Source organism: Saimiri boliviensis, chromosome 7, assembly GCF_048565385.1.
Source record: "Saimiri boliviensis isolate mSaiBol1 chromosome 7, mSaiBol1.pri, whole genome shotgun sequence".
Lineage (NCBI taxonomy): Eukaryota > Metazoa > Chordata > Mammalia > Primates > Cebidae > Saimiri > Saimiri boliviensis.
In genome coordinates, this window is record NC_133455.1 from 20065828 (window position 1) to 20083767 (window position 17940).

The 17940-nt window shown below is 55.1% G+C and overlaps 1 protein-coding gene across 1 annotated transcript in view; it reads right to left on the reverse strand.

Annotated features, from left to right (window-relative positions):
- DTX1 (deltex E3 ubiquitin ligase 1) overlaps window positions 1-14519 on the reverse strand; it is a 41304-nt gene extending 26785 nt beyond the window's left edge. Inside the window, exons 1-2 of the mRNA XM_039472163.2 lie at window positions 14303-14519; window positions 12811-13798 (exon numbers count right to left, since the gene is read on the reverse strand). Of these exons, the coding sequence (XP_039328097.1) occupies window positions 12811-13069 (259 nt within the window). The 5' untranslated portion in view covers window positions 13070-13798; window positions 14303-14519. The remainder of the gene's footprint in view (window positions 1-12810; window positions 13799-14302) is intronic.
- Window positions 14520-17940: the final 3421 nt, after the last annotated feature.

Here is a 17940-nt window from a genome sequence, read left to right on the forward strand (position 1 = left end):
ATGCTTGGCTGAAAAATTCCAGGCTTCTTCCAGCTGAACCGGGGAAAGGGGCTTTGGTCAGTGTCAGCTGGAGGACTGCACAAGCTGGACCCCCTGAGACCAGGTGTGGGGGCAGCCACAGCCACAGCAGCCAGTGACTGCTTCATGCCTGGGACAGAGACTGGGAGACAGCGGGATGGAGAGAGACAGAGAGAGACACACACACACGATCCAAGAGACTGTCAGAGACAGGCCAAAACCAACATGGGAAACTGAGGCATATACAAAAAAGAGCTGCGGTCAGAGACAAAACGAGCTTGAGAGGTGAAAAGAAAAGGAAGCCGGAAACCTAGAGGCCGAGACCATCATGGAGAGTCTGGGAAACTAAGGCCAGCATTTACTGAGCTCCTACTGTATGCCGCATGCTGCGCTCAGCACTCTCTTTGCATTCACCCATTTCATTTCATCCTCACACCATTGCTTCCAGGGAGGGACCAGGACTGTTTCCATTTTATAGATGAGGACAGTGAGGTCCGGAGAGGTGAAGTCTTGGGAGAGTGAACGCGGAGGGCTGGGAATGATGCCACAGGAGTAAAGGCAGGCCCAGGTTGGGCTGCTTCCCAGGGGTTCAACCTCATCAAGCGGTAGCACAGCCTAGGATACTTCCGGCGATGGAGAGCTCACTACTTCAGCTTTGCCATCTGTCATTTAGCCATGTGAGGTTTCTGCCCTAGAGCATGGTCCCAATCTGAGCCCACCGCCTAAAGGTGGGTATGTGGGGGCCTCAGCCCCCACCTCTTGGGTCTTAAGAATCAGCTGATTCTGTGGAGAAGGGGGAGGGTTCTGAGGCCCGGAGCCTTCCTCCTGCTGCCTCTCGGCCTCCTCTCTGAGCTGGGCCAGCTTCAAGGCGGCCCAGCAGGGAACCCCTCCCTTTGGGGGTGGCTTCCCGGAGGGAAGTGATCTCAGTCTGGGGTACCCAGGTCCTGACGGGAAGGGACCACGTGGGAGGCAGTCATGGGACATCCTATCGGGCTGGGGGAGTCCCACCACAGGCTGAGGGCTGGGACCGGGGGTTGGGCAGTGGCTGGCTTCCGGCAAGACTTCGCTGCATCCTCCACCAACCCAGAGGTCATGATACTAACGCCGTCCACAAGCACACTTCTCCGCCCCAGGCTGTGTTTAGCTCATTTAATCCTCATTGCACCCGTGGGAGGCAGGGGTGTTATTGCCCCATTTTAGAGGTGAGAAAACAGAGGTGCGGAGCAGTTAGGAGCACGCTGGATGTGACCTGTGAGCGGTCCAGCTGGAGCCCACACAAGGCTGCCTCGCTTCGTTTGCTGTTCCCTCTGACGTAGTCTCATGAGCCCATGTTCTGGGGGAGGAAACTGAGGCACAGCAGTTGCACGGCAAGTCAGTGACATGGCTGAGTTTCTAACCCCAGACTGCTACGTGACCTTCTAGAATAGTCCCTTGGCTGGTGTCTCCGTGGCTGCTCCCCTGGCTCCTACAGCAAGGACATCAGCGGCACCCACAGGAAGTGCAGCAGTGCTCGGGGCTCACACACGCCATCTCCCAGTCCTCACGGCAGCCCCAGGGGTGTGTGCTATTATTAGTCCCATTGGGCAGATGGGGAGACTGAGGCTCCCTGAGATGTGGAAATCTGGCTGGGGGCACCGGCTGGATGGGATTCAAGCAGCAGCCTGTGGATCCAGGCTGCCTCCCGGCTCCGGCCCCACAATCAATAATCCCGTGGTGTTCTGTTTCCCTCCAAACTCTCCTCTGGGACTGATCAGGCTAAGCTGTGGCACATTAGTGGTTTCCTCGTGGTTGAGGCTGGCCCAGGTTCTCCAGAGTCTGCTGGAAAGCCAGGCCAGGGTGGTGGGGAGATAAGGGGAGGTTGGCCGTGCTGCCTAGGGAAGGCTGAGGGGGTGTGTGGCACTCGGAGACGCTACCACCTTGGAGGCTGCTGGCAGGCGGGGGCTGGCACTGCACACACCACGGGCTGTATGGGGGCTTTCTGGTCACCTGGCTTCCCACACCCCAGCAGGGGACTCAGATCGTCAGCAAAGCAGGAAGTGGAGGGGGAGGGGGGACAGAAAGGCTGGACAGTCCTCTGCCGCCAGGGCCCTTCGAGCCACTCCTTCCTCATGTGTGAAACAGCATAATTGTAATAATAATAATAATAATGATAATTAATAAGAATAAACATTCCCAGAGGGCCTACTATGTTCGAGGCACTGTTCTAAATGCTTCATGTAAGTCAACTCTTCAGCCACAAAATGACGGGGGCAGGTTGTTATGATAATAATGAGAATAAACATGTGATAATAAGGAAAACTATTATTATCACTGTCTTGTACAAACACTGAGTGAGGCACAGAGAGGTGAAGCAATGTGCCCGAAGTCCAAAGTCACACAGCTACTGGGCTACTAAGCGAAGACTGAACCTAGCCAGGATTTGAACTTCCACTGCTGCCCCTCTAGCCCACGCTAGCCTGGACTACTGCAGGGGCCTCCTCCCCGTGTCCCAGTGTCCACCCTTTGCAATGTGCAGTGCATTCTCACATGGCAACCAGAGGGATTTTCCCAGACTCAAGGCTGTGTCACTCCTCTGCTCAACAGCTATCAATAGTTCCTAGGGCCCTTAGGAATCAGTCTAAGCTCCTGAGGGTAGCCTCCGAAGCCCATCACAAGCTATCTGCACCGCCAGCCTCACACTCTAACCGTATCAAAATTCCAGCCGTATGCTTCTGTATTTGGATATGCTGTTCCATCTCTCTAGAGTGCCCTTCTGCCCACCCCACCCCACTGGCTTCCCTGCTGAGTTCTTTCTCAATCTTCTGGCTCAGCACAAGCACTTTGTCTTTTTGGAATTCTCTGCCATCCTGAGGGCGGACCACTCGCTCCTTGGGGCCACCATAGCACCTTGCACCTGCAACGTTCCCATCAAGCACATAGCTCACTAGGTGCGGAGGTGTCTGTGTTCCTTCCAGCCTGGCAGCCACTCCTAGGCTGGGCTGGTTTATAGCCACCTTGGCCTCCCGCTATGGTCAGAAGTGCAGGGAGGTAGGTACTTGCAATATGTTAGATGGATAAATGAATGAATGAATAACCAAATACATCTGAATGAACCTAACTGAATGCCTCACGTGACTAGGCTGGAGACGGCAAGCTGGGTGGATATGGCTTTCTTCTGGTTCACATGCTATTTACATTTAAAACATGTAAATGTGAGCAATATTTATTTATTTACTTATTTTTGAGACAGGGTCTCACTCTGTTGCCCAGGCTGGAGTACAGTGGTGCCATCATAGCTCCCTGCAGCTGGCACCTCCTGGTCTCAAGCAACCCTCCAGCCTCAGCCTCCCGAGTAGCTGGGATCACAGGTGTGTGCCATCATGCCCAGCTAACTTTTTTCATTTTTATTTGGTAGACATGGGATCTCATTATATTGCTCAGGCTGGTCTTAAACTCCTGTGCTCAGATGAATCTCCTGCCTCAACCTCCTAATGTGCCGGGATTCCAGGCGTGAGCCACCTCAGTTGGCCTCCACATTTAAAATTTGGGGCAGACTCTCACCAGTCCAGATTTCAAAAATCCCTAGATACCCAAGGGCAAGGCCACCATGATTGGCCTCCTTGGCAACTGTGACCAGGAGCTGAGTTATGCTGGCCCCATTCATGCCCTCAAGTATTTATCGAGCACCTGCTGCATACCAGGCACTGGAGAGCAAGACAGTTAAAAACCTTCTGCCTTCCCAGACACTGTACACACTTCTATTAGTTACCCAGGCCCTGTAAGCACCTGAATTTGCAGTCTTTGTGTACTGGGGAAGCTGAGCTGCAAAGAAAAACTTGGGCATGATCACCTGGCAAATTAGAGACAGGTCTTGGCCCAGGCTCCCTGACTGTCATTTCCACAGTGAGTAACACCTTGGAACGAATGAGACTTCGTTCCCTAGAACAGATGAAGCTGGAGAGGGCAATGCTTACCCCAGCCAGAGGGAGGGCCCTGGGAGGGTGTAATTCCAGGTAAACTTTGCGCTTCCCCCTGCCATGCTCTGCTTGCAGTCGGAGTGGGAGGGGACAAAGGCCCAGCGGGTCATCGGGACAAGATGTGGCTGTGCTGCGGCTGCTGGCAGGACCGTCCTGGCAGCAGCAGCTTCCTTTGATTGCCTCGTCCTTTGTTCTGCATCTCAGGGTGCTCAGCCCCAGGGCCCAGTGCCAGACTCCCTCATGCACCCTGTCACTGGCCTGCCACTGCTGTCGGTGCAGGCAGCAGTAGCAGCCTGGAACAGCTCCAGAGGGATGATGGAAGGAGCCCAGAGAGGGAGAAGCGCTTGGCCAGGGTGGCAGAGCAAGGACACAACCATGCGGGACCTGGAGGAGACTCAACTCCTAGCCCAGCACCTCCTGGGCCCCAAGGTGGGGGACAGTCTCATATGCTGGGCCCTTCCTCAGCACCTGGCCTCCCGTATCACACCCATCATCACCCCACCCTTCAGTCCCGGAACAGAAGCACCTTGAGGGCAGGGATTTGTATCTGTCCTCTTGATTGTGGCATTCCTAGTGCCTGGGACAGTGCCTGGCACACAGTAGGTGCTCATAAAATTCCTGATGAATGAATGGTGACCCGAGCTCGGTACTGTCATCAGGTCCACAGGTCCACATTCCAGGTGAGGAAACAGAGGCTGAGGGAGGGAGTGTGGTTTACTTAAGGTCACAAGTCTCCCCGCCCCTTACAGTTCTTTTTTTTTTTTTTTTTTTTTTTTTTTTTTTTTTTTTTTGTGACGAAGTCTCTCTCTGTCATCCAGGCTGGAGTGCAGTGGCATGATCTCGGCTCACTGCTACCTCCACTTCCTGGATTCAAGTGATTCTCCTGCCTCAGCCTCCAGAGTAGCTGGGATTACAGGCACCCACCACCACGCCCAGCTAATTTTTGTATTTTTAGTAGAGATGGGATCTCACCAGGTTGGCCAGGCTGGTCCTGAACTCCTGACCTCAGGTGAGCCGCTTGCCTCAGCCTCCCAAAGTGCTTGGATTACAGGTGTGAGCCACTGTGCCCGACCTACACCCCACACGATTCTTAGCAAGCAGCTGGGATGGGAACCCAGAGCCCGGCCCTCACCAACAGCATTACCCAAGGCAGCTGGTTCCAGGTTCCAGGCCCCATGTCCTCAGTTGATGTCAGCCAGAGGCAGCTAGGAGCTGGTGGGGGTGTCTATGTCAACCCGGAGGCTGGGTGGGCTCATGGGGGGTGACTGTCTAAGGGCCTGGAGCTTTCCTGGGAACTGGCTATCACTGGTTGTGAGTCCAGAGCCTAGTGGAAGGAAGGAGGCCCAGGGAGAGACAGGGGTGGTGGGTGGAGGCCTGGGAGCATCCCAGGGTCCCCCATGCCCAAGAACACCACACTTGGGAGGGAGTTAGGTACCCCAACCCCATTGCCTACTGCCTGAATGGGCGCTTGGAGCCGCCGTGAACAGTTCTGCCCCACCCCTTGGCCTCCCTTTGTGGCCCTTCCTGGTCACGCTCTCATCACACCCTCCATCACCCTCCATCATCTCTTCTCCGATCCTCTCACCCTTCACTCCTTACCACCTTCTTCACCACCCCCTCCACAGCCCCGCCACCTGTCACTTCCGCATCACCTCCCCCACTCTAGCCCCCACACCTCCCATCACAGCTTCCTTCTCCTTCCTCTCCAGGTCAGACTCCACAGCTCCTTTGGAAAGATGAGGCGGGGGATGGGAGGAAGCCGGAGAAGGAGGAGGGAGGGGAGAAGGAGAAGAATGGGGACAGGGGAGGAGAGGGAGAGGGGGAGGGCTGAGAGGGGTGTCTGTTCCAGGCATCCCCACCCCCAGCACTGACAGGTCGCTGATGGTGCTGTCCAAGGTACTCTGGGAGAGCCTGGGAAGGGCCCTGCCCACCCAGCTGCAGACCTGGATCTGATCTCAGACCCATCTCTTCCCAGCGCGGGCAATGGCTCCCCACCCTCTGAGCTTCAAAGCTTTACTGTGTGTAAAATGGGGTGATGCCCGCTGGCTGGGTGAAGGGAGCCTGGTGAGACTGTAGGAAGTGCCTGGGGCTGCCCCTACCCCACCTGCTCCAGCTCTGAGGGCCCGTGATTAATGAGGCTGGTCCTGCAGCATGGCTCTGGGTAACCCAGGGCCTGACTGCTAAAGGGCAGCAGCTGGCAGCCCAGCCTGCCAGGCCCCAGTGGGCCCCAAGAGGCCTCCTCTACCCGTCCCTATTTCCCATCACAGCCTCCCTCTACCGCCCAGGCCTGAGACCCTCCTCCAGGACCCTGCTGAAGGATCCATGCTGTTTCCTCCATTTGGAAGTGTTCCTCCTGTCATCGTGTGCCCAAACCACACACTCTCAGAGGGCTCCTTCTCCAGGAAGTCATCCTCTCAGAGGCGCCAGGCATACACCATGCATATGCCATGGCTGAAGGCACCTGCTTCTCCCTAGAGAGGCATTTAAATCTTTTTCTTCCTTGAGCATGAGTGCTTACTATGTGCAAAGTAGTATTCTCCATGCTTTTACCTACATATCTCCTTTAATCCTCATGACAACCCTCCCAGCTAGGGACTATTCTGATCGCCATTTTACAGAGGAGGAAACTGAAACTCAGAGAGGTTAAGGAATGTCCCACAGTCATGCAGCCAGCAAGGGGCCAAGCTGGGTTTTAGGTCTGTATCTGTAGGCCTTACAAGTCAGAGGGCTCAAAAGCTATTCCCATGACACGCATTTGCCTGTACCTTCACTAGACTCTGAAATTGATCTGAAATGGATTGCTTAGATTCTGAAATGGATTTGGTTCTTCTCTCTGAGTCCCCAAGACCCAGCCCAGGACCAGGTACTGAGAAGCCACCAATGACTACCAAATACAAGTGATGAATTTACAGTTTCACAACAGGCTTCTGGAGCTAGCCGAGCAGCCGGAGACCATGGGTCTGCAATGGTGGAAATACAGATGGTGCGACTGGAGGCTGGGGAGATACCCACATGTGGACTAGCTGGACCTGCGGCCACCAGAGATGGACCACTCCCTGCTCCCACACACCGCACAGTCTTTCTTGCCCCTGGCCTCAGGCCCAGCCCCAGTCTCCAGAGGGGAGGCTGGAGGAGGATCCCCAAGGGTCCTGTAACCGGGAGCCAAGCTCTGGAGGCCTCCAGGGTAGCGAAGGCTGTCCCTGCCTTGGACTAGACCCTGACAACAAGCTCCAACAGCACTCTCAAGGGAGAAGAGGGAGGGGCTCTCTGAGCCCTGGCATTACATGTCACCTTGATTTCTATCCCTAAGGCCTGTCTGGGAGGCCTTGGCTCTAGCTGAAGACTAGGCTTCCGTCAGTTTGAGGGAAACTGAGGACTAAGCTGTGTGACCTTGGGCAAGTCGCTCACCCTCTCTGGGCTTCAGTGTCCCCAGCTGGAGTCTAAATTCTGGACGTACTTTCCCTGGTGATGGGAAAAGCTCCTCCCATCTGGGTAGTAACAGTCTAACGGTCTCCAGCCTACGTGTGCTCAGATAGTAGCTTCCCCTCAGGGCAGGGAGCAGGGCTGAGTGAAGCCCAAGGTTTCCAGAGAAGGAGACAGGCTGGAAGATCCTGGAAACAGCCACCACCTGCCACTCCAGCCTGACGGCCAGCTTGAGGGCACCAGACAAGGCCATGCTTGCAGCCCCGGGTATGGCATCTGTGGCTGGTCCCAGCTGGCTGCACCCGGCCTCACCCGGCCTCAGCGTCCCCTCTGCAGAATGGGCAGAAGGCTGCCATGCATTCCTCCAGCAGCACGTGGAGAGAGACATGGGAGGCTCCAGGCAGATGGGTGCTCCTCCCCGGCTCCAGCCTTCTGAGGCCAGGGATTGAGCTGGGAGCCACTGTGGAAGTGGCTGAGTCACACTTCTGTCTAGCTGTGTGGACAGGGTGGGAAATTCAGGGTCTTGGGGAGGCCCTCAGAGGCGGCTTGTCCCAATGGCAGGGGACGTCAGTGACCCCCAGGGAGGTTGTGGCCTCTTCTCTGGGAGCAGAAAGCCATTCTCAAACCTTTCCCCCACTGCCGGTAGCAGCCAACCCCCTCACCCCAAGATCCTGATGGCTCCTGGGCCCAGCCTCGCCATCAGCTGAGCACACCCCTCTGTCCTGAGCTTCCCATATGTGGCACTCTGTCTGTGGGAGGGACGGTTGGAGACAGAGAGAAATGAAGAAAGAAAGTTTTGAGGGAAACGGAGCACTTGGTTTAGTACTGCGAAACAAGCAAGCTACCCATCCTGCGCCCAGCTCTGGCTCTCCCTCCAGGCCTCTGCCCAGGACACCACCTTTGTGGATCTAACATCATCCAGCTCAGGGTCACAGCCTCAGGCTTCCCCATGGAGGGGCTCCAGTTTCCAGGCCAGATTCTGGACTCTGGACCTGGAGAGCTTCAAAGGGAACCTCACCCCCTGCAGGGAGCAGAGAAAACAGCCCAGCAGGGGAGAGGTGAGAGGGCAACGGCTGAACAAACAGCAGCCCCCGGGGGGGGGCCAGAGCCTGGCCTCTCCCCTGTGGCCCCAGCCTGACATCTGGGCGTTCTTCCGCCAGCTGCACTGCACGAGGGGCACATAGGGCATTTGTGTGTCAGCATTGTGTGAGCAAGCCGGCGCTGTGTGTGTGTATGCACACGCATGTTACCTTGGTACACACCACAAGATGTGTAGAAGCCACGTAGGGTGTTCTGTGGCACCAGCACGGTCTTATCTCATGCTTAAGTGAAGAACGTGTGAGGGTCCGTGACCCACAGCACACAGGCCAAATCCACTGGCCATCTGCTACTGTGCAGCTCAGGAGCTGAGAATGGCTTCTACATTTGTAAACAGTTGGGGCAAAAAAGAATATTTCATGACCTGTGAAAAAGATATGAAATTCAAATTTCTGTGTCCACAACTAGTTTGATTAGAATGCAGCCACGCTCTTTCGCTTACAGAGTGCCCGTGCTGCTTTCCTGCTACGAAAGAGTTGAATAGTTACAACAGGGACTGCAAGTCCCACAAAGCTGAAAAGATTTATTATCTGACTCTGTCAGAAAAACTCAGCCAGCTCCTGCATTAAGAAACCAGCAAAAGCAGGCCGGTCTCTCCCCAAATTCAAGCTCAGCCTCAACGAACATATCAAGAATTGTGCAATTAGAAAATCTAGATAGAAGCTTGTTATTTCAGCACATACACGTGAGTTTTGGGTTTTACTGCGTTATGTTGGGGTGTGTGTGTGTATGAAATATCTTTTCGAGATTTATAGCTGGGCATAGTGGCTCATGCTGGTAATCCTGGCACTTTGGGAGGCTGAGGCGGGTGGATCACTTGAGGCTAGGAGTTCAACACCAGCCTGGCCAACATGGTGAAACCCTGTCTTTGCTAACAGTACAAAAATTAGCCAGTCGTGGTATGTGGTATCGTGCCTGTAATCCCAGCTACTTGAGTGGCTGAGGCACAAGAATCACTTAAACCCGGGAGGCAGAGGTTGCAGTGAGCTGAGATTTCACCACTGCACTCCAGCCTGGGAGACAGAGTGAGACACTGTCTCAAAAAAAACAAACAACAACAACAAACCCCAAATATTTAAGATCTCCTTTTTGTCTCTTTTGGAGCCACAGTGGTGAGCACATGCTAGGTGCACAGTAGAGAATTAGCTGATGTCTGTGGGATAAAATCAGCCGAATTCACTTTGTTAATCTAACAGCCCTGCTGGAGATGTGATGCTCTCACCCAGTTCATGGATGTGGAAACCGAGACATGGAGAGGCCTGAGGTCACACTGTTGGCCCTCAGGTCTGCTGCCGGCCCGTCGAGGCTCTTCCCCAATCCATTACCCATGAGGACAAGATGTCCTTTCTTGACAATGTTTTGCTCCCAGGTAGAGTGCAGGAGAAACCCTCACACGTCTGGTGAGGAGACCTCTTGCCCCACTCTCCAGCAGATTCCCAGGCAGCTGAGGTCTCCTGCCAAGCACGGTAGGTTTCCAGGCCTCCCTCCCTCTCCGGTGGCGGTGGGAGGGGGTTCCTGGCAGGCTCCCAGGAGTCCGTTGAGGAATGAGTGGTTTTTTTTTCCCCCTTTTCCGGCAAACAGGGGGCAGGTGTGGAGTGAACTGCTCTGGGGACGGGGAGAGGGGAAGTGGCTGGAGCTGAGCTTCTGGGTATCTGGTAGGGCTGAACTATAACAGGGGTGCCATTGAGAGAACGGGGCCTGATGAAAGGGGAACATGAAAGTCTGGGGACTCGGGAACATAAGGGGATGCTGGGAAGAGAAATGGGGGTCTTCCAAAGATAAGAGGATTAAAGGCGAAGTTGTCAGCTTGGCAGCCTTGGGGGGAGTCTGTCCCTTCTTCTAAGGACCCCACCAGCCATCCCCAACCCAGCTAGGTCTTAGAAGATCTACACCCAGCATTAGCTCTGAACCTGCAGAACACCAGACCTCCCAGCAAGGAGTGACCCCACCCACTTTTGCTCTCACAGCCCTGCTCTCTACCCCTAAGAGAAAGCAAAAAGGTAGGGGGGCAATGTGCCATGCCCCCCATTCCTCCGTCAGGGACTGCCTTGGTGCCCTCTGGAAGAATGAGCACATGGAACTAATGATGGCTTCTAGTCTCTGGATCAAATTCATGCTTTGCATGGTTGTCCAGGCCTGTACATCTAGTTCTTGTCCAGCTGCATCTTGTACCATCTTCCCCTTGGTGGGACATGCATCCCAAACAGAACGGACTTAAATGTCCTCTGCTCCTTCTGACCCCAGGGCCTTTGCTCCGGTTGTGCCCTCTGCCCGGGACACTGGCGCCCTCACTCACTCTTCAGATCCCTGTTCAAACATCACTTTCTCAGGCTAGCCTTCCCTGAGTACTTCTGGGCCCGGCTTAGTTCATGCCGTCACACCTGCCACCGATTAACTGTGTGGTGACATGGTTGCTTGCTCCCTGACCACACGGGGACCTTCAGTGTAGGTCCTCCAGCAGAAGACTGATGCCCCGACTTGCTTCCTTCTGTACCCCAGTGCTTAGCACAGAAACTGACAGACCAGAGATCAATAAATAATCACGTGACGGAATGCGTAATGATTGGCACTGCCAGTGTTGGTGGTCAGTGCCTGGAGTTGCGGAAGCACAGATGTGCTAATCTGTGCCGTCGATAAGCCATTTGTTATTAACTCACCTGTGTTTCTAGACTTGGTAAGCACTCTGTGGGTACCAAGCAATGTTCTGGACTATTAGAAAGTTTAATCCATGCAGAAAATTCTACTGGACTGTGCTAGTTAGAAAAGAGGCCAGCCTTTCTAGCTAAAACAGTCCAGTAGAAGTTTCTGCACGATCCAATGTTCTGGATCTACACTGGCCCACAAGGTGCCACGAGACACGTGTGGCCATGAGTACTTGAAATGTGGCTGGTACAACTGAGGACCTGGATTTTACATTTTACTTAGTTTTAATTAATGTCAATTTAAGTAGCCACATGTGGTTGGTGGCTACCATATTGCTCGGCACAGCTCTAGAGAGGAGAGCATCCTACTAGCCTGAGGTTATTGTGTGTGGTTCTGTCATCCAGGGATTCGCTGGAACTTCCCCAAACCTCATCAGCTGGTCCTTGGGGGTCAAACATGCCAAGGATTTCTAGTCTGCTTCTACAAGGCAGGACCCCACCACTCCCCACTGCCCACTGAGCTTGTCACAAATGCCACCAGGTAATGACTCAGGGAGAGATCCCCAACAATGGCAAATCTCCGGAACAAAAGAGAGTAGGCCTGAGAGTGGGACCTCCTCGCTTTTATCACTGTCATCACTTATCACATCACCACCAACGCAACCATCAACAGCACCATCACTTCAACCCTAATAGGATCACCAATACCACTAAGCGACATCCACACACAGGGCTACCAGCCACACCAACTGGCAACCAAGACTGCCACCAACATCATTTTCTCCATCATCACCACCCATCACATCACTTCCAGCACCACCACCAACACAACTATCAATGTCACCAACACCAACGAATTCCATGATTAACGCTATCACTGACATCACCACCAACATGGCCATATCACCATCATCCCTCCATTATCACCCAGACCCCACCACCATCAACACTATCACTGAATCACCCCCAGCACAACCACTAACACTGTTCCCTCCATCATTGCCACCCCACCCCACATCAATACCACAAATGTGCCCACCCCTAATTAATTACCACCAGCATGACACTACCCCCAAAACTGACACTTGGAACCAGTAGAGTATACCAGTTAAGAGCTTTGGCTCTGGAATTCAACCACCTGGGTTTAAATCCCAGCTTTGAGTTTAAATCACTCAGCTTCTTGGAGACTCAGTTTCTTCATCTATAAAATGGGACTAATAATAATACAACAGCAATAAGACTTACTGCCTGTGAATCTTGGAAAAAATCAAACGAGGAAGTGCATGTAAAGCCCTTATTCTACAACCGTGTGCCGGTGATCTTCTAGGTTCTGTATTCAGTGAGCACAATTTTATTTAATCCTCACTCAGCTGTGAGAGATATTGATCTACCCATTTTGCAGATGATGAAATTGAGGTTCAGAGACATGCTGCAACTCGCCCAAGGCCCTGCAACATACTCAGAGGCTGTATTGGAACACAAGTCTTAAACTGGACCAGTAGACTGCCCTGTTTTTCTGGAGGTGGGGCAGGGGCATGGGGAAGGGATTTGGGATCAGCAGATTTACTGGGATTTTCAGCATCCCATGCTGCAAGGTAGTGCTGGAGGTGGCGGTGGTGGTGGCAGTGGCGCAGCAGGGCGGGTGGCTTGGGGTGGGTGGGGAGTCTGCTCACCTGTGTCCTGGCGAAACTGGTGCATGGACTGCAGATCGATGATGTAGGGCACAAGCTGGGCGTCCACCTGCCCCAGGACCACGGAACCGCGAGCGTCCTCCTTCAGCACGTTCTCGATGTGGTGGCACACCGTGGCTGTGTAGGGCCGCCAGCGGCTGTGCTCACTCAGCCACTCCCACACCACCACCCGGGCCACGTTCTGCGGTGGGAAGCCCAGGCCGTTCACAGGCATCAGCCCACCATGGCCTGGCCGTGACATGGCCGCCACTGCCTCAGGGGCCACGTCCCCCACGATTGCAGGCCCAGCTCCTCCTGGGCCTGGGAGCAGGCGGCAACTTCCTCTCTCCCCAGGGGGACAGCAAGGACCGTCTGGCCTCCTTTCTAACTCTGGATTCTCTCTGAGGCCTAGAGGCCCCCGTTAAAGGAATGTAGGGGGGGCATCCAGGCTGCAAAGACCCCTTTCCTGCAGAGCCTTCTCAGATAAAGCCTGCTGCCCTGGAAAGCAAGTGTCGGAGGAAACAGCTCTAAAGTCCTTGGCCCCTTCGGCTGGCCCAGGTAGGGAGTGAGGCAGCCGCCCCTGTTCTAGGTCCAGCCTCTTCTTCCCTGTCTCTGGTCCTTCTTCCCCGCCAGACAGGGCCTGTCACCCCGGAGGCCTGGCCCCAGCCTGCTGCTCCTGCGGCTCTCAGCCAGCCCTCTGCACTCCCAACTGCGTCCCAGACCCTGCGCCTGGCTTCAGTGGGGCTGCTGGCCTCCCTCGGGTCCGGGCCCCCTTCTCCGACGGCTCCTGCCGAAGGGGGCGTCCCTGACCCCTTGCTCCCTCTCCACGGTGTCCTGGAAGGCCTGGGTGGCCACAGAACGCACGGGGAAGGGTGCGGCACGGACCCCTGGGCGGCGCGCCTGGACTGCGGCTCCGGAGCTGGCGGGGGGACGAGGGGGACGAGGGGGGCGGGGGCCCGTGGGCACGCCCCACCCCACTCGTGCTCGCGACCTGCCAGGAGACAAGAGGGGAGAGGGCCCTTTAAGAGGAGAGAGCAGCACCCCCTCCCCCCTTCCCAGGAGAGCATTCGTCTGAGAACAATGGGGAACCGAAGGGGGACAGCAAGGGGGGCGTACGGGGTCGCCCCTCCCGGGTTCCCTTGGGGCAGGCCTGGAGGGAGGGCTGGGGCCGGGGGCGCGGTTTTCCGAGACTCTCAGACTGGGGGGCGCCCCCGTGGCTCCCCGAGCCTTCCCTTCCCCCGGGGCCCGCGCCGTGCCGGGGGGATGCCGGGTGTACGGGGATGCGCGGGGAAGCTCGGGGATGCGCGGCGCTGCAGGCGCGGCCCAGGGCCCCTCGGGGGTCGCGTCGCGTAGGGGGCGAAGCCAGGAGCTGGATCGTCGCTGCCTCTCGCCCTGGGGGTAGCAGCCCCTCTTCCCCAGCCCAGACGTCCCCGAGCCGCGCGCGGGCCCCCGGCGGGAGCCGGGGGTGGGGTCCCCTAAGCACCCGCGCTCTCACCGCCTCTACTCGGCTCCGGCTCCGGCTCGCGCTCCAGCACCGCCGCCTCCTGGGCTCCCCCCGGAGTGGGAGGGCGCCGCGGTCCCGCCTCGGCGCCCGTTCCCTCCCAGGCCCCTCGGCCGCTGCGCCGAGCTTTCCGCGCGTGGACAGACTGCCCGGCCGATGGACGGACGCAGGAGCCGGCTGGCGGCCGCCGGGATCCCGCGGGTGGGAGGCGGCCTCGGCGGTGCTCGGGGAGGGAGAGGGGAGGGGGCGGAGGAGGAGGAAGGGGAGGAGACAGATCGCGGCCCTGAGCGCCACCGGCGCTGACACGCGAGTCCCGGGGCGCCCCAAATCCTCCGCCAGGCCCTCCCGAGTCCCCAAGGGGCCTTCTGATCTCAAGCAGGGAGTGAGGCAGGGAGTGGCGTGCTTAGGAGTCGCAGGCTTGAATCTTTGTCATCTTTATTTCCAGTCGCCCAGTCCAGGGCCTGGCACTGACTAGATGCTCAGTAAATGCTTGAATGAATGAAAAAGATCCAGAGAATGTCTAAAGAAAGATCTTGAAGCATTCAGAGCTAGCTTCCTTTCCTCCTCTGACTATTCCTGGGGGCGGGAGGGTGCTGAGAAGGCCTGATTCAGTCTCAGATGGAACCGTGAAATCTGAAGTACACATGAGGAGACTGAGGCCAGAGAGAGTAAGACCCAGGCCCAGGATCACAGAAGCTTAGAGCAGTGCCCACACGCCAACCTTGATCTGAATCTCCTGCCAGCACTCGGTTCCCCCAAAGCGCCCACCTGCTCCAGGTGAGAGGGGTGGGACCAGGGGAGGGGACCCTGGCCAGGAGGTGGAGACCCTGGAGGAAGACAAGGGCAGGCCATTCACAGCCACCCACAAACAGCTGGTGCTCAATCAATGGGTGAGCCTTGGTTGGATGGAAGGGAAGGTGGAAACAGCCGCAGCTCAGGTGTTAACGGGAGGGTCAGTCCCTCCCTCCTAGGCAAGCTAGATGCAGCTGAGACCCACGTCGGCTGGGAGGGAGGTGGACCACCCTGGGCCTGTGGGTGTTTAGACTGGGAAAGATGAAGGTTGTGTCCAGGAACTCAGGCCTGGGTGGCGGACAGGGGTCAGTGGCCTGTTTGGGTGCCTGTCCAGAGCAGCCCACGCCCTGCCTACCCGGGCAGATGAGGATACACTAGGCAGGGTCAGAGGCAGGCTGCTCAGGGGTGCTTTCCCAGAACCCAGCTCTGGTTCTCTGGCCAGCTGGAGGGACCGCCCCTCCCCAGGCCCTTGCTCTGACCTGCAGCCCAGTGTTGGATGGGCTTTTTCAGACTGGGGCAATGATTCTGCTTGCTTTCACCTGCTGCAGACTAAAGAGAGAAGCTCTGCATAGGGCAGGGCCAGGTCTGCAGTGACAGTACTCCCACAGGATCACTGACTTCTGGGATTTTAGCCTAGGATCCATGGATGGCCTGCTGGGGTCCATGAAGTCCCCCTCTCCCATTACAGGTAAACTTGAGTGTCTAGGCATTGTGTGTCTTGTGTGTCTGGGAAAAGGGCTCTGGCTGTCAGCAGCCTCTTCTCACAGGATACTGTGACTGCCCAGGTTCCGAAGAGATGCTCAACTATCTTATGTTACAGAAGGATCTGGGGACCCCACAGTGGAGAAGAGATTGGCCCAAGGTCGCGTGGTGATTTAGCAGCAGATTAGAAAGAACTCAAGTCTCTGGACTTCTTGTTGAATTCTGTTTAAGGTCTGACTAAATGTCACCTCCTTTGGGAAGCCTCTCCTGAATTCACTCCATCTTCCTCTGTGTTTCTTTGCCCATGCCTTGACATTATACCCTGTATCACAATTGGCCTCTTAAATGAAATCCGTCCCTGTGAGAGTGAGACATCCATCATATTCATCCTGGCGTGGTGTGGCTGGTGCCTGTTACATAAGGGGGCTATTTACTGAGTGCCTATTTTGTGCCAGGCACTTATATAATATTTACTACTCTTCACACTTCACTGGAGGGATGGCTCAGATGCCAATGGGGAAGTCAATGGAACAAAAGCAATCAATCGTGAACTCGTTCTTTCTGGTCCATTGAGGCCTTTTATTTATATGAATTTATTACATCCCTAGAAAAAGAATCCCAAGATTTTCCCTCGTATGTATTTTTGTCTTGGTTCTTTATGGTCCCTGATACCAGCTGAGGTCGCCAGGATGATGAAAGCAAAGCGGGTGGGGCACCCGTTTTCTAGATCTGTGACTTGTGCACCAAACTGGGACTTGTCACTTACACTGTTTAACCTGCCTGTGAGGTCCACCATGACTTTTCTAGCTCTGTGATCACTGATGATTTCAAATCCACTGATATAACGAAGCTTCATCATCACACTTAGAAGTAGATGACGATTTTGGAGCGCAACCTGAAACAACCTGCTGTCTGCTTCTCTTCTCAGCATGTTGATGCTATGGAGAGCATTGGCCAGAACGGTCATATCCACCATTATAGCAGCTCAGAAAGATGGCAGAAGGAGATGAACTCACTTTTTTTGTTCTGCCGTCCACTATCCACCCATCCACCCACCCACCCACCCACCCATCCTCCATCCATCATCCCACCCACCCACCTATCCACCCACCCATCATCCCACTCATCCACCCACCCACCCATCTATCCACCCATCCTCCATCCATCATCCCACCCACCCACCCATCTATCCACCCATCCTCCATCCATCATCCCACTCATCCACCCACTCACTCACCCATCTATTCATTCACCCATCCACCCACCCACCCATCCTCCATCCATCCATTTAGTCATCCATTCATCCTTACATTCAAGTATGAAATTTCTCACCTTTCTCCCTTTCTCCCCTCCTTCCTTCCTCTATTCACTTATTTATTTATTCATCCATGCATCCATCCATCCATCCATCCAGAAAATGCCAGACGCCGTTCTATGTGCCAGGCACTGGGCTATGTGCTGAGATACAGAGATAACCCAAGCAGCATGGTCCCTGCCCTCCTGGGTCTCAAAGTCTAGTGAGAAAGTCATACATGAATCAAAGAATCACACAAAGTGTAATTCCAAACTTTTTCAAAGACCATGAAGGAAAAGTTCAGGATATCATGAGGACATCTAAGAGGAGTTCTATCAGGTCTAAAAAATCAGGGAGGGCTTCTCAGAGGAGGTGATGTTTCAGCTACTCCCTGAAACATCCATCGGTCTTAATGTGGCTGAATGGGGTAGGAAGGGGAATGATTTAAATCAGAAGGAACAGGGATGAAAAGGCCCAGAGGCAGGAAAGCACTTGGTGTGTTACTGCCACAGAAAGGAGACTGAGGAACCACTGAGATAGGAGAGGGGTGAGCCTGGGGCCAGATGAGGCAGAGATACCATGCAGGGACTTGGAAGACCCAGTATGGGTTTGCGCTTTTATCCTAAGAGTCATGGGGAGTTACTGAAGATTTGATGTGATTTGATTTGTGTTGGAAAGAGCCTGGAATTAATTAGACTTTATTGAGTGCCCACTGTAGATACAGCCCTGGTCTAGGTACAGGAGAGTCTGGAAGGGGACACTGAAGATCGTATTAAGGTCACATGCATTTAGGGTACGAGCCCTGGGAGACACGCACCACCCCTGTCCCCAGCCCGTGGAGCCG